This window comes from Lissotriton helveticus, chromosome 2_1, assembly GCF_964261635.1.
Source record: "Lissotriton helveticus chromosome 2_1, aLisHel1.1, whole genome shotgun sequence".
Lineage (NCBI taxonomy): Eukaryota > Metazoa > Chordata > Amphibia > Caudata > Salamandridae > Lissotriton > Lissotriton helveticus.
Genome location: NC_136059.1, coordinates 246,367,186 through 246,384,364, shown reverse-complemented (window position 1 = coordinate 246,384,364; position 17,179 = coordinate 246,367,186). Strand labels below are relative to the sequence as shown.

Here is a 17,179-nt window from a genome sequence, read left to right as displayed (position 1 = left end):
ACTACTGCTTAGATTTAGCATCACCACTGCCTACTTTGAGAGCAATCATTGTTTATAAATGCTGGATCTGCAGTACAGTAGGAAAATAACATGAAAGGGAAAACCTAAAATCAGTTTCGGGTTCCTTAGCAGATCCATATCGCTTCTGAAAAAAGAGTATAATACTACTACTTTGTTCCAGTACCAAATTCTTCTTGACCAAGAAAGGTAGTGCTCACACAGAGTACTCTAAGATCTGCTGTGTGAACAGGGCTGGTGTCTGCCAAATAGCATCACCTAAAGTTTGAACATTTTGCTGGAAAAGCTATGGGTCTGTCTATTGCATAGAAGATGGTCTTTGCCTGGCCCTGCAGGAGGAGAGACTGTCCAGAAGGAGCTGTACAGCCAAGTTCCCAGAGGGAGGATTTACAGAAGAAGTTGACATGTGGGAGTGTACAGGTAGCCAACCTTATCTGAGAGGACCCCCTACCTCTCTGTGTAGCTCATTTGGCTAACTAGGTGAAGCTTCATTAATTTTCATAATCAGTGTGCCATCCAGTATCTCTGCCATGATCAGAAGGCCTGATCTACTGCCACAGAGCTGTGCAACCAGACATTGATATAGCAGCAAGGCATCGCCGCAATAGGTCCGGGGGCTGCAATGGCCAAGGAGACACAACCGCTGATCACAGCCTGTCAATCAGCATTAACGCCACAACCTAAGATGCTTGGGGGTCGTTGCTCTAAAGCAGTGTGTCCCGAATAATTGCTTAGTTTTTCTAAATGTTTTAATTCCGTCAATATAATACATTAAGGATCTTTTGACGTCCAGTGTATGTAGAGCTCTTTCTGCCATAGAATCAGGTCACAGAAAGAAGACGGGTAATTCTATGGATTAATGTGAAAGGGAGAGATTACTTTACAGAGAAACTTCGGGGTTATTCTGAGCACAAGTTTGTCCCTATGAAGTTGGAAGAATGGTTCTTCCAGAGGTAGTGCTTAGATCTCACTGACACGTCTTAGTAAGGTGATATCCATTAAGAAAGCTACTTTCCAAGATAAGTATTGTATTTGGCATGAATGTAGTACTTTAAATGGAAACCCCATAAGTATTGTTAGAACAATGTTTAAATTCCATGTCGGGCTGGTGGAGGTTTAGTGGGAATGACTTAAGTCCTTCCATGAAAGCTTTAATGACTGGTATTTTGAATAAAGATAAACATCTATTTTGTAGATATGCGGCAACACCAGCAAGGTGTAGACATATTGAAGTGTATACTTAGCCTGATGTTAGAAGATGCAAGAGACAACAAATGTTTGAACATTTGCTTGTAATGGGTTAACGTTTAGGTTGTTGAAATAGAACACAAATCTTTTCCATTTAGTAACACTTTTCTAATTTTAGGTTTACAAGCTTCTTTAAGAATATCCATAAACCGTTGTGGAAGGTTTAGATATCCAAATTCTATGACTTCAGGAGCCATATGGCGAGGTTCATCATCTTAGTATTGGGATGTCGGATTTTGCCATGTTCTGCGTGAGAAGGTCCGGGTGGAGGAAACGTTTCTGTGAGGAACTTGCAAGAGTTCTAGTAATGTGGTAAACCCTGGTTGCAGAGTCCTGGTTGGGGATATGAGAATTAAGGTGAGAGATGTTTGACTGAGCTTTCTGACCACAAACGGAATTAGTGGGAGAGGAGTAAAAGTGTATGCAAATGTTCTTGACCAGTTTATCCATAGAGCTTTGCCTTAGGATTGTGGGTGTGGGAACCTCGAGGCAAAGTTTTGCATTTTTTTTGTTTTCTGGGGTTGGAACCAAGTCTATTTGTGGAAACCACCATTTGTGGAAGCATGGTTGCAGTATTTGGGGGTGGAGTTCCCACTCATGTACTTGTTGCTGCGTCCTGCTGAGGAGGTCTGCAACTAGACTGCTTGTCCCTCATACATGTTCTGCTAGGAGACAAATGTGATAAATTGCTAAGCGCCAGCTTGTTTGTGCTAGGTGTGATAACTGCAGTGTGGGCCCTCTCCTACATGGGTGGAGTTGGAAAAGTAGGGATAGTCATATGTAGAGGGCTTGTGGCAATGTCCTTTTTCCCTTCTTTGGAGGCATAATAGGACCAGTAATGGCTTCCTCAAAAGACAGGTGTCTTTTAGATATTGGAGGTTTTGTTGACTAAATTTGCAAAGTTGTTTTGTTTTGGATCAAGACGTTCCTGCATGGTTTTGAGAATTGACTGGGTGTTTTTTTGGGTCCAAAGATGTAACATTTCGGTGCCGATGACTTCCACTTCCGGTGCCGCAGTGGTCGGAGCTGAAGAGCTGTGGACTGTAACCAATTTTATCGATTCAAGCAGATTTATGGGGCTTCGGATCGGGGGTAATTGCACTCACGTCCGATATCTTCTGAGGACTGCCTGTTAACTGAATTTTGTTTGGTGTCCGACTGGAAATCAAAGTCTTGCATGCAAACTGATTCTACTGCTGCCGAGGACTATTCTTCCTCCTCTTCTGATTGGCCGAAGATATCTGGGGTGTAGTCTCTGCACTGCATTTCTAAAAATAGCGCACGTCGGTCCTGAAGTGTCTTTTGAGACCGAAATCATCTGTGGACCTCACAGGTGTCTTCTCAATAGGGGTATTTTGAGTGGCAGTTCAAACAAAATCAGAACACAGTACGCTTCATTAGCAGCTTATTTTCAGGTAGAGCTGAATGTTAGGAAAGAGACTCGGTCTGGCGTGGTCCGAGGGCAGCTAAGGCGAATAGATACATTTGATGTGAGGGATTGTTTCCAAGCTCGAGATGGAAGAAAATCTACACAATCGAGAAAATACAGTTGAATAAGATGAACAATGAACCGAAGGAAACCCAAGACTATCTCGAACTGGAGCGCGAGAGAGTACATCCGAACCAGTCAGCAGAAAAAACAAACCATGGAGTTGATGCTCATGCACAGTATCACAGAGAGGAGAAGTCAGACATCCTTGTGACTTGAAAACATTCTCTGAACAAAAACAACTTGCAATCATTCGAGCCCAACACTATATGGTGGACTTATGCACAGCATGTGTATCAGCATCCACACATACCTCGAACACCATGTTTTTGTTTCCTAAATCCAAAACCCGTTTATGAGCACAAATGGAAAGCGAGGCTGTTTCAGTATTGCTCCATCAAATTGGAGAAACAGCAACCACGCTGTTATGACTTAACTGATAGCGTTTACAAATGTGCTGAAGTTCAATAAAAAAAGGCCTGTGCTCATTAACAGCTTTAAAACAAATACAAAGGGTTTTAAATGCAGGATATATTCTATGTCTATTCAACCCCTTACTTCATGGTGAAATAGACGAGCACCTAGAAAGATTCAGAAGTGAGTCTGCAGTACAATTCTGTATCATGTGGAGACGTTGGATTGTGTATGACAGAAGACCTAAATAAAGAGCATTTCAGTAATCCAAACAAGCCCCTAAACTGGAAAGCGCACTGAAGCTCGAAGGAACGGAAGAATTTTCTCAAACGGTTTAGATGGTTGAAACAGAGGTCCCCGCGTGATGTCCAGAGGAGGAGTACAAGGATCTCGGTGAATATTTGCGGGAAGGGACGAGTTGACAGGTAATTAAGGACCGTAATCATCTGTATTGTGGCTGAAAGGTCGAAGTTCCACGATTTGAGGTGTTGACCCTTCTATTTTATCGCCAGTGGCACAGAGTGGTCATTCGTGGAATATACAGATCTTTTCTAGACAATCTGACCAGAGCAATTGGGTCTCACGTTTTTGGAAGTCCTAGAGTGCATAGAAAATACTCAAGTCTTTTTTTGGAAAAATCTAGAAAGAGAATACAATTCGTAGCTGGGAGATATGTACATTCCTGAAGAAGGTGGTTGCAATAGACTTCAACCCACCGAAACGCGTCAATGCCTTTTTATGTATAGACACTAGATATCCAGGACGATTGCAGGTCAATGGAAAAACAATTTCTACCACAAGCAAAGGTGCACCACTAAGAGATAAACACACATCAAAATATCAGATCTGTGTCCAAGATGTTTAGTTCAGTTCTTCGTTTTGTTCAAAAAGTTAAAAGCGATCAGGTGGAGCTGAACAGCAGACGTGTTTCGTCCAAACACATGGACTTCTTTAGGGCATCAATAAGGAATTCTTAAAATATAATGTCAGTATGTCCATGGCAGATAAAATCAGCGAGGAATATGGTGAATCCTGTCCACTTTAATTACAAGAGAGCGAGGTAAGCTTCACGTAGGTGCGATTGACCAAGACAAGGTAAATCCAGATATTATTTCAAATAGTCACATCAGGATAAGATGGACCAGCTATTTAGAGCAATTACCAGTTCCGACCGTAATAAATCAGGAACCGCGACCCGAGAACTTCTCCGGTCGAGTGGCTTCAGGAAGAATAATATGTAAAGTATTTAGACGGTGACAGACAATCCAATAGTGACTGGTGTTTCTGTACAATGATATCAACTTTTTGTCTACTGTTTTCTCTGGTTTTTGTGTTAACAATTTGTGGAACCTTTATGTGTGTTTTTTATGACCAGCTAAATCGGCCATTGAAGATTTGGGGGCACCATGGCACATTCTCGCAGCAGAAGAAATGGGATACTCACCCTGTAAAATGTAAAGATCAGATACACAAGGCCATAAGGCCCACAGACAGAGCATTTATAAGAGGACGATTCATCCAAGCCCTAAACAAAAAGATCATATCTTAATTGTCCAGGACCCTCCAAAGGAGGAGATTGTTTAAATGAAAAGCAAGAACAGAGATGGAGAGAAGTAGGAATTGCTGATGATTTACAGGGAATCCCAGAGTGTGTGCCACCTAGTTGGAGAGTAATGGGGTGAATTTACCTTCAACATCCTGTTATCCAAGTTCAGAATTAAGTGACTGTAAGACTCAATTTCCATCATTGCTTTGGTCAAATCTGAGTCATCTTGAGGCCAAAGGGCTGCACTGTAAACTGTCAATGCAGGGAACCCACTGTGAAGCAGAGATAGTGCCTATGAAACTGAAGGACTGAGACATAAAAGTATGCATCTGTAAGTCCGGTTCTTCTATTGGTCCACAAAAGAAGAGATACTCTGCCCGACCAGAAACATGTGGGCGGGGAAGGACAGATTAAAGTTAATTGCACTGACTAGGGTTATTGCTGTCTTGATGGCATAGTTCTTGCAGCAATATTGTTTGAGAAATCATCTTGCATGTGATTTCAGCAACAAGGAGCGCACAGTGTTCAACCTAGTTTGTCGTGCTCCATGGAGAAGTTTGCCTTTTCTATAAAAAGTGTTTCCCTGTCAAAGGGCAAGAGTAGGAGGGTCATATGGTTATTTATGAAAAAGCCATACTGTGCACTCAGGAATGCCTAGGTACCACCATGCCCACGGACATAAAATGTGCCGATGGTGTCCGACAACTCCAAACTGCACTTCAGGTTCTGCTTGCTGGAACCAAGTACATTTTTAAAAAATTCACAAAGGGTCCTTATCATTAGATAGGAAGGCTGAGAGCCACTGTGATCATATCTCAAAGTTTCTGGTCATATCGCCTCAACAGTCATGTGGCATTAAAGAAGGCAGGACATGGCTTAATGACACAAAGATCTCTCGTGCCATAGACTCATGACACTTGGATTCAAGGTCGGGGTGAGGTAAGCATTAGGGTTGCTTTGCCAAGGACACAGGAAATACCAGGCTTGCCGTTGCAGGGTGGGCCGAAAAATTTAGGACCAATTAGGGCAGAAAGAATCTTTCGATCAACTGTCAACTACGAAAAGGGTGTTGGGTGTCTCCTGAAGCAGCAAGCTTGGGCTAAGATGCAGGGAGCTGGAGTTTAGAGGTAGCATCAAAGGGAGAACTACCTCCGAATTTACGACACCCCTTCCAACTATTGTGATATGCCTCTTGTTTGGCTGTGTTCGGGGTACTTAGTCCTTCATTTAGAGAAAACATTTGATACTATTGAATGACCTTATCTTTTTGAGGTCCTTTCACGATATGGCATTGGGCCCAGATACATCAGCATGATGAAACATCTCTATGATAATCCGACTTTAAGGGTTGGAACAGGAAGCCTTGTCTCTGTACCAATAAGGGTTTGTAGAGTCACCAGTCAGGGTTGCCCCTTTCTCCCCTCCTTTTCTCCTTAGCCATACAGCCTCTAGCAATGCATGCTTCGTCAGGGTCATGGGGTATACCAATGGGGAGGGAGTACACGCTATATAATAAAGGAGAGGATGTGGGCTAGGGTAGTCTCTCTCAAGTCTGGGGAACTGGGTTCGAGTCTCAAAATCGTGACATTCTGGGCAAATCACTTAATCGCCCTGTGCCTAAAAAATGGATGTGTCCTTGTGTAACGCAACTGGTGCTCATATAAAGCACTCTGATACCTTCGGGTCAAGTTTGCGCTATATAAAACTCCGAAATATATATATATATATATATAAAAAACTACAAAACGATTTTGTTGTGGTTACCTTAGTCTGTTGTCCATGCCCATCTACATGTGACCTATGATGTCAAAGTGGGAGTGGGGTCATTCACTTTAAATAATAGATGGTGTTTTTTCCACTTTGACACGTGAACAAGGGCTTACGGGCTTGAAACGCGGTGTGTTGGGTCACCCGAAATAAACCATACTTTTGCCCACTGAACCTCGGAGGTCTGTGTCTCTTTCCTTGCTTAATCTGCCGTTGGCGGAATCAGGAAGTGGTTCGAGTTTTCAGAGGATATATATATATATATATATATATATATATATATATATATATATATATATATATATATATATATATATATACACATATATACATATATACATATATATATACACACACACATATATACATATATATATATACACATAGGTTGAGTGTGTATATATATATATATATATATTTATATGCATTTATATATCTAAATCTGTATATTTATTTTGCATTTAAGCAAATTCATCTACCAATGTTCAATGAATTCCAAATGCATCATGTTGTCCGGGACTCATCATGTCAATTGTTAATATTGCACTTGAAAAATATTCTTTTGGTTTGTTTTTTGCACTGTCACTTTAAAGATTCTCATCACGTGGTATCAGCAGAAAAAAAAAAAATATGTTAAAAATATTTAAACCAATTGTGCCCCCCATGAGTGCGTCATGTGATCAAGTCCCCCAGGAGGGACGAAACGCGTCATGGCTTCCACTACACCTCGCACGGCAATAAAGTAATTGGAAACTGAAGCTTTGGTGGTCTGCGCTCTTTCTTCCTCGTGGTATGAGGATTGTGTTGGAGTTACCTGCCATATGACTGGATTGGACGTCTTCACCAATCCCCAACGCGGACCCCATGGTGATTGTGGCTGTTCGCTTGAAAGAAGAAGTGGTCTGGCAACAGATTGAAAGTATCTATCCGGGAGGATTATTTTGCGAGCGGCCCCCCAGTGAAACACACAATCGGAAATTCAAACTGCAAGCATCGAACAGAAAGCAACGCGACCAGGTAGGCGGGTTTGGGACGGCTGACTCGTTACTAGCCAGACCGGCGTTGGGACTGCTGGTGTCGAACTTTCAGCAAAGAACCCGACAACAAACTCGAACTGGGCGCAGAGTAAAAGCAATTCGTCAGACAGACGCTTAGACCGCACTTGCATTTTAAAGCGCTCTGGAACGTTTCTTTTGATAAACATCAAAGCCGACAGAAAGCGAGGTGAAATGGCGGCAGACGCGCTCACGGAATGGGAGCAAGCTGCAGCAGCAATGTTTAGTGATGACCAGGCGGCAGGCGTGGACTCCACATTCCATAATGCATCACCTACACCAACTAATATGGGGATGAAAGATAAATGTAAAATGTTGGAGAAAGCAATGAGAACTGAAAAAAAAGGTGGTGGGATGCCAAATCCTTGCAAAGGTACATGGATGTTCGGAGAGTACCACGAGGATTGCGTATTTTATTGCACCCAGCTACGAGGCTTCAAACCGCGAAATGATGCGTGAGTGGGCTGAAACCAATCTAGAGTCCTCACGAAAACTGCTGTGCATACTGGTCAAATATGCAGAGAAAGACTGCATTGAATTGGGAGAAGATATTGAGAGATTAAACCATGAATTGGAAGCAATGGGTGAAAAGGAAAACCTGGAGAAATTAATCAATGACATGAAAAGAAGATTAAAAAAGGAGGAAGAAATAATACGAGAACGCAAGGCATTCAAGTTTCACCGTGATAGGTGCGATTATGAGAGCGGAAAAATTTTCACATTTGCACGCAAATTTGAAGCTTTGAAAACCGCCAAAGGGGGAACTAAGAACCCCAATAAAAATCATACAGAGTCCATTACCACTGGGATCCAAGCAGAACTGACATCAGCCTCTGACGCGAGCTCCAATGCTGAGAGTGAAAATGACCAGGAAGCCCGGGTAACCATCAAAATGGACAGAGCAAGAAAATTCTCACTCACTGAAGAGGTGACTTTTTATGCCAGGAGCGCCTGCAAACTTTACGCCCACGAAAACCACAAGCCGGCCCAACTCAAACACAAGTGTCAAACGCAGGGCAAGGCGCAAAGCAAGCAGGCGCAGATGGAAACAGCAACCAGAGGCAAACGAAGGGCCAAGAGAAGCAGTTTTGGAGCAAATAAGCTCGGGGGTCTCTGATTCAGCCCCAAAAACTGTGATCAATCTAACAGATATGATCTTGAATAAAGCTGAAGAACAATTGCTATCTTTAGGGCTTTCATATTGCCCCGAAAGCTGGTTCAATTATGCAGTAACAAGGGTGGATATCTACAAAAGTGTACAGAAATTGAAGCTCCAAAAATATTTCAAACAAACAAAAATTGGGGACACATTTGCGGAACCAATTACGATGATACAAGACCTCACACAAAGAAGTGGCGCCAGCACTGAAATAGGAGACACTACAACAAATTAAAGTGAATTGGTAAATGCACTTGAGGCACTACTGGTAGAAGGCGACACTAGGTCTGAAATATGCAATACACCCTTGTCGCCTGATTGTGTAACAGCCCGAGCTTATACCTCATTCAAAGCACCATCAACATTTTATCCGGTCATGCTCAAGGATACCATCGATAGCTTTCAGGAGCAGGTAACACAAGATCTGAAAGCTTTGAATAGAAAAATCCATAATACAAAGGATGATAAAAAGAAAAACCTGAAAGAAAAATACGAAGGAGCTTCAGTACCGTGTGCTAATGACGAAAATTAGCAATGACAATAATGTTGTGGTAAGAAGTGCGGATAAGGGCGGTAACATCGTTCTGTGGAAACGCGAGGATTATATCCATGAGGCAATGCAACAACTCAATGACACGGATTGTTACAACCGCAGCAATAAACAGAATCTTGAAGCATCTTATGGTTGTTACAATTTGAAATTATCGGCGTGGAAAAGTACTGGTTTGCTGTCCATGGATGAATATAAATATTTGAAAAACAATCATCCCAAAACGCCAATTTTATATTTCATACCAAAAATACATAAGGACGCAACCAACCCCCCAGGTAGGCCTATAATATCCGCACGTAACAGCGTTTTCGAAAAAACTTCAATGTATATGGATTTCTTTCTTCAGCCACATGTAAAATGGTTAAAACCTTATATTCGTGACACAGGGGATTTTATCGAGAAAATTTTGAATTTTAAGTGGGGTAATGATTATCTTTTAATTACTTTGGATGTATCATTATATACATCTATTAGACACAAAGATGGACTTAGAGCCATAGAATACTATTTGTCACGAAGAGGTCTTGAACATAGGGAACATACTAACATGCTGGTGACCATGATTGAGGGGTGTTTAACTACTAACATTTTTATGTTTCAAAACTACTATTACCAGCAAGCCAGAGGTGTTGCCATGGGGGCCAGCTTTTCCCTTAGCTATGCTTGTTTGCATATGGGCTGGTGGGAGGAGCTGGTTCTCATGGACAAACACAAGGATGCTATGATCAGACACGTGAGACCTGGTGGAGGTTCATTGACGACTTATTTCTGGTGTGGCAAGGCACAAGAGATGAGGCGAGTAAATTCATAGCAGACCTCAACGTCAATGACCATATTTGAACTTCACCGCTGATATCAGTGACAAACAAGTTACATTTCTGGACATGGAAATCTTTGTCCAGAAAGGAATTCTTGAAACCCACCTGCATAGAAAACCTCCTGCAGGAAATTCTGTTCTGCACGCTACCAGCGCCCATCCAGGTTATCTAATTCAAAGTATCCCGTATGGGGAACTTTTACGCCTAAAACGTATCTGTACTCAGAGGAAGGGGTCCCAATGTGAATAAGAACACAGAATAGAAATGAATAAATAAAGTCACATAGACAGTAAATCCAACCGCATTGTTTTAATCACAATGGGGATACGTATTCAATATATTGGATATTCAAACATTCAGCAGGTGGTGGAGCAGTGCCCCTGGGAGGGGAAGAGGTACGCCATACTGAATCTGTAATTATGCTAAAGTTTATATGAGCGGACTTCTGCTTAACTACCGGGCAGACTACGTTTTACTTTTGGCCTTTACCCTCGTGCGAGAGGTACGCCATCGTAATACATGGTGCTGCTTTTTCCAGCTGCTGCCTAGATTTGCACAATTTTATTGTGTTTTGCACAATTGACAGGTTAATTTAATATTTCACACCACACATGAACATGATGAACATGTGAAATACGAAAATGTGATAGATATGCAATTAAGGTAGATGAAGGAATGTTGATTGTGAAAGGCCACTCAGAACCAAAGCAGAAATTATGATAAACATAATTATTGGTATTTATACATTAATTTTAGGAGGTTGAGTGTATATATATATATATATATATATATTTATATGTATTTATATAGTTAAATGTGTATATTTATTTTGCATTGAGGCAAATACATCTACCAATGCTCAATGAATTCCAAATGCATCATGTTTTCCGGGACTCATCATGTCAATTGTTAATATTGCACTTGAAAAATATTCTTTTGGTTTGTTTTTTGCACTGTCACTTTAAAGATTCTCATCAAGTGGTATCAGCAGAAAAAAATGTTAAAAATATTTAAACCAATTGTGCGTCATGTGATCAAGTCCCCCAGGAGGGACGAAACGAGTCATGGCTTCCACTACACCTCGCACGGCAATAAAGTAATTGGAAACTGAAGCTTTGGTGGTCTGCGCTTTTTCTTCCTCGTGGTATGAGGATTGTGTTGGAGTTACCGGATATATATATATATATATAAATATAATTGTAAGCAAATGATCTGCTGCTGTACGTTGGAGATATCTGCTCTGTTCCGAGTGTCCTACCGGACCTCACTCAATTCGCACATCTATCTGGGCTGCATGTCAATTGGGGAAAGTCCTGTTCATTCCCAGCTTACCTGACCTGGAGCTCATAAATAATGGAGATCCTGTAACTTGGCAACCATCTACGTTCCACTATCTGGGCATCTGGATTTACCATACTGACTGGAACCTGCTCAACAGCAATTCAAGGGCAATTATTTCCTTAACGTAGCAGATGTTTTTTTTGAAAGAGACTTGATCTGTCAGTAGCGGGTAGAGTTGCGCTCACAAAAATGGTGGTACTCCCGGGTCTCCTTTATTATTTCACTAAACTGCCGCTATATCCCACCCCCCAATCCTATTGCTCGCTTGAACGCATGCTTTGCAACCTTACATGGAATACATCTACTTGTATAGTGGCACTTTCGAAACTGTACCTACCATCGACCCAGAGAATATTAACTGTACCTACCCTGGAGCATTATTACTTTGCTTCCCGGATGCAGTGGGTGGCTCATTGCATGGCGGGACTACACCTCTCGGACACTGCAGCGGATGGTCCTCCCTGTGACTTGGACGCTCTCCATCCGTGCTCTAGGACAACTTGACCTTGCCCTATACTACTACAAGTGGCCTATTGTTGCTTCCGTCGCTGCTTATTCCTCAAACATAGTACACTTTATGCCCCTGCAACTCCATTATTAGGAATGCCCAGATGTAACAGGATGACACGACTGGCTGAGTTTTCAGCATGGCATGCGGCAGGACTGCATGCCCTAGGAGGCTTGCACCATGATGGTGTACTCATGACATATGAAACACTAACACAGGAAGAGGGGCTGCCCCCAGGGCACTTCATTAGTCACTCCTCTTGGATTGGAACACTACAGCGCCATTGGGGGGGGATGTTATGCGAGAACCACAAACTCACCTCGCACTGCAATACCTCCATGTCATGGGGGGAATACACACATCTCACTCTGGGGTTTGCGGATGCACTCCCGACTGCAAACTGCCAAGGGATAGAGTTCACTGAGGTGTCATTGGGATACGGATCTAGCTCGCCCCTGCACCTCAAACGACTGGGACAGGATTCTGTCAGGTCCCACACGTCCCTCATTACAACAGATTTTGGCTGATACAGCTCAATCAATCAATCATGGGTTTGTTGATTGCGACTACTCACCCGTGAGGGTCCCAAGGCGCTGGGGAGGAGGGGAGGCACAGGTTCCAGTCCATCAAGGAGGAGGTCTATCGAAGAGCCATGTTTTGAGGTTTCTCGTGAAGATGGGGAGTAATGGCTGTCTAAGGTGGAGCGGTAGGGTGTTCCAGGCTCTGGCCGCGAGGAAGGAGAAGGAGCAGCCTCCTGATCTGAACTTCCTGGTGCTCTACATTATACATAGAGCATATCTCACTCCTGAGAAGATCAACTGTTATTGGCAGCATGGATGCAATTTGCCCCCATTGCAGCCATCCCGACGCTGATATTTTACATATGTTATGGTCATGTCCCTCAATACACCAATACTGGGATGGGGGGGGTCACACACCATTGTTTGCTTGCACTAAACAGCAACTTACGTGCACATCGGAGGTTTGTATTTGGAGAATAATCGTGAGAGATCAAAAGCACAGGGCCACTATACATTTTCTGGACCTCAATTTTATAGTATCCAAACGTCTCATTACGAAGCACTGGAAGTCCTGTGCCACCATCTTTAATAGACTAGTCACATTTCATCCTCAACTGGGCTAGAGCAGAGGGAATTTCTCTCCGTAGGAAAGACACCCAAGGATTTTAAAAAATACCCCATTTCATCCAACTGTGACAATCGTGACTGCCCTCCAAACTGCATTACATCCCAAGGTGGATACCAGTGATGCCACTGACCGATATATAAATATCCCTGAACAGGTATGATCTAAGTCATAATATCATATCTGTTCAATTGTGTATATATATTGAGATGTGTACTAAGTAACGCTTGACTTTCATTATGAAGATGGTAACTCACCCAAGGCAAATTGGAATTATATTGAGAGGCAGCTAATGCCCCCTTGTCTCCCCCCGACAGCCACCCCATCTTGTTTTACCCCTTCCCATAATATTTACTCTGGTTCCCTCTGGACTAACTGGCTGCTCACAGTAAGTTTATGATAGGGTCATTATAGCAGTACACTGACTGCTTGTCTAAGGAGATACAGTTCTATCCCATGACGTGCCATATATGCTAGCCACTCCAAGATCCAAGTGAATGCATACCCCCCTCAGACCAACTGTAATATGCTCCTCAACGGGTCTTCTTTTGTTACTTAGTTATTAACACCTTTGTATTTCCATTACGCTTGATATTGAACTGTAACTGTATTATGAAAAATCTTAATCAGAATTTAAAAAGAATTAAAGGCTGGCCTCCTAAAAGAAGAAAAAATGTGGCGCAACCCCGTTTGGGTCAATAAAAGTAAGATCTATTGTACTATGAAAATCTAAAAGGCACTGTGACCACACAACGAGACCCTGGCACCAATATGTGGAAAATGTAATTTTTCTTAGGCAGATTTAACATTCAATCTAGTAGCAAGCAGTCACTCAACATTTTTTTTATGGGATTGGCATAGGACCCTATACATACTATACCAGGATTTGAATTCAAATTTAATGAGAAGGTAACCGCAACAACTGGATCTCGCTCACCAAAATGCTTTACTTAATAGAGCAGGTCTCCGGTTCAGCTCGACAGGGGTGCAGAATGCAGTTTTCTAGGTAAATTAAAACATGTAGGGTATGATTTGCAAAAATAGAGCAGATTCACTCGGTACACTGATGCGAATATGGTCATGTCGACCAATAGCCTCGATAGTAGCCACCAGGTAGCACAGAAATGAGTACAAGACAATGTTTGCAATTAAGATTGCTTAACCTGTGGTAACTGAACTGTGGGAAAGAGTGGGAGGAGAATGGTTTGTAACAGAGCAAACTCATTTGGTGCAGAATATACTAATGGCCACAACAGTATTCTACTTGCATTGTACTGGTGAATGCCAAATTCATACGTACTAAACTCTAGGAATCTAGATAGACCACTATGATAAGGAAAATCTTACTTTGCATTAATTCAATTTAGTTTCTGCATAACAAAGCACAAATCTGTTGCCATCATACCTTGCATGTTCTTGTACTCCTACAATCTCTACTTCACTGTCTGACGAGGCTATCTTTATCTCCTCATTGGCTTGTGCAGGTCCAGAACTCAATTTCCCACTTGTTAGAAATCCTGTGTCCAAATGACCTAGAATATGAAAACAAACAAACGTAGTTAGGAATAAATGGTTTGCATTTGATCGCTCCTACTGCATCAAAAATAGAACAATGCACGTGAAAAGAGCCACATTAAATAGCTACTCCGAGTATCATTCTCTGGATGGTGTTAAGTAAATTATGAACACATTATTTGCAACCAGTTAATTGATATTTATGCATTTTCAGGATTCGTAGGTGCTTATTTGAGAATGTGAGCCAAGAGATGCTCATTGGATAGGATCTCTCAGAGGTGGAGGGAGACAGAGACCCTTCCAGCAAGGGGACAAGATGCAATAAAGCATCTAATATATGAGAAATATAATGTACCATTGATATTGATAGAGGAGAGGTACAAATGAACAATAGCAGGGACGGTTTAGAGGGACATGCTCTTCCACATGGTAGAAAAAACATCAGTTTAAAAGGTAGTCACTAACATTCTGCATGAGGCGAAAATAGAAAAAATGAAAACAGAGGGCGATAGCCATCTCCTCGGCGTGATGAGAGGCATGACATAAGGAAAATGCCTCCTGTTTGGGCAATGTCCTAACCATTTTGTAGTGTTCTGCTCTTTCCTCGTGGGTCTCTCGTGCCCGGAAGCAAAGTGTAGAACCATACGTACGTATCTGTATTGTTAACTGTGGAACTTACCTTTGAATTGTAACGGCACAGTGAGGCAGTTGACTGAAGCTGTTTGTGCTGGAGGCTCGTTATCCCTTGTCTGGTGGAGTATTTCAATAAATAGTTTCATTCTTCACATTTGTGTGGTTTTGGAATTCACTACACGTTTATTGGTGACTATCTCCGCCAGACCGGACCCTCGCATCTTCCTATTTCTGGGATTTTTACATTTCTCTTCGGATGAAATCCTGCTTTGCCTCTTTCGACGGCTGTCATTGGAGCAACGTCTTGCAACAGCTGTTATTGGAGCAACGAGCCCCTGTTCATCTTTCTATTGGTTGGGAATTTTAGCAGTTGCAGCAAGGCACCCCCGCCTTAACCGCATCGGTGCGGCGCATTTTCCCGCTGTGCGCTGAAGATTTAAAAATCCCGCGGTTCATGACGAGCTCAGCTAGTCATGAGCGTACGAGAGGTGTACCTCATGACGAGCTGAGCTCGTCATCAGCGTGGAAGGGGTTAAAGCGGATGTTGAATCGTCTCACGTCGCCATCGCTTCTATTGGTGGGCACCTAAACTCAACAAGGGACCTCCTCCCTTATGGATGTTTCACGGTGCAATGCCTCGGTTCCTTCAAGGGGATGGTTAAGTAATCTTTTTTCTTCACCTAAGCTCGTCAGAAATGAATTTGGCGTATTGATGCTTCGACGGTGAGTTCTGCTTAAGGACGTATTACTGCATCGGTGGTGAGAGACATGGCGCTGCATGTAACTTGACTTTTGTTACCTTCCTTCATAAAGTGTGGGCCACTATGGACTGTACTTCTCCGTTATCTTCCGCTGATTCGCACAGCCTTCTTCGTGTAAAAGTATCCACAAGCGTGAGGTTTTTTTTTTGCGATTCCAGCTACGCTAATTCGCACAGCTTTCCAGCCTTTGTTCTTCAATATTATATTATTACTTCTGTTAAACCAGTTTGGAGTTTTCCTCGTAAATCTGGCCATATGCTGATTCACACAGCATGTACTGTTTCTAGTTTATTTTTAAGAACTTTCTTTTGCTAAGCATTGTTGTTTATTTGCACAGCGTTACTATCTAGGTTACATATTATAGGGATAAGGCTAATCTAAGTTGAATTTTTTTTTAGCAATTCTAGTTTCCTGAATTATTTTTGTTCATTTTATGATATTACATTTTACAATTGAAACATTTTACTACACCAATTACCAATATTACAGTGAACCCGCCCAAGGAATTCTTGTGTGTTACTGATGATCCTCCTGTTCCATGGTTACAGTGGAAAGATTTTATTAATCATTCATTTACTATTGACCATGCTAATAAGTTATCTGCTGGCAAGGAAAAAAGGTTTAATAATGCACAGTTTAGGTCTGTAGATTTGGCACTATAGAGGAAGAATTAATCAGAGACCACGTTGTGATGCAAGCGTACGATACCTCTATACAAGACAGGTTATGGATTAATGGGGATAACGCGCTTAAAGATGTTCTTGCTGTAGCTAGAAAGGAGGCATTATCAGGTAGATGTGCTAAAGCGCTCAAGGATGAGAATCCTGATCGCGTACAACAAGAAACAGTTGCGAGAGTTTTGTCTAATCAAACAAAAGATACTTCTACTAAATCTGCCATTTTAAAAAAAAAGTATATCCAAATGATAAAGAGTTCAGATGCTACCGTTGCGATAGCAAACACCATCTGGCTAATGATAAAAATTGTACGGCCCTTAGACAAAAATGTACAGTTTGTAAGAAAATGGGTCATTTCAGTTGAGTCTGTTATGCTAGGAATTTTAGAAAAGAAAGTCAAATGCATTGAGGAAGGTCATGTTTCGTCTCCTACTGAATATAGTGAAGACGAAGTTAGTCTAACATCAAGCTCCATGGGTAACGTTGTCCTCAACATTGTACAAGAAAATGACAAACAAACAAAATTGTTTT

The 17,179-nt window shown here is 42.0% G+C and overlaps 1 protein-coding gene across 4 annotated transcripts in view; it reads right to left on the bottom strand.

The window, feature by feature from the left end:
• The window catches only part of ARK2N (arkadia (RNF111) N-terminal like PKA signaling regulator 2N), a 399,402-nt gene that overhangs the window by 20,736 nt on the left and 361,487 nt on the right, over nucleotides 1–17,179 (bottom strand). For all 4 annotated transcript variants that reach the window (XR_013606992.1, XM_078674756.1, XM_078674759.1 and 1 more), the window contains one exon: nucleotides 14,468–14,594. Coding sequence is in view for 3 of the 4 variants with exons in the window: in XM_078674756.1 (XP_078530882.1) it covers nucleotides 14,468–14,594 (127 nt within the window). In the remaining variant the exon portion in view is untranslated. The remainder of the gene's footprint in view (nucleotides 1–14,467; nucleotides 14,595–17,179) is intronic.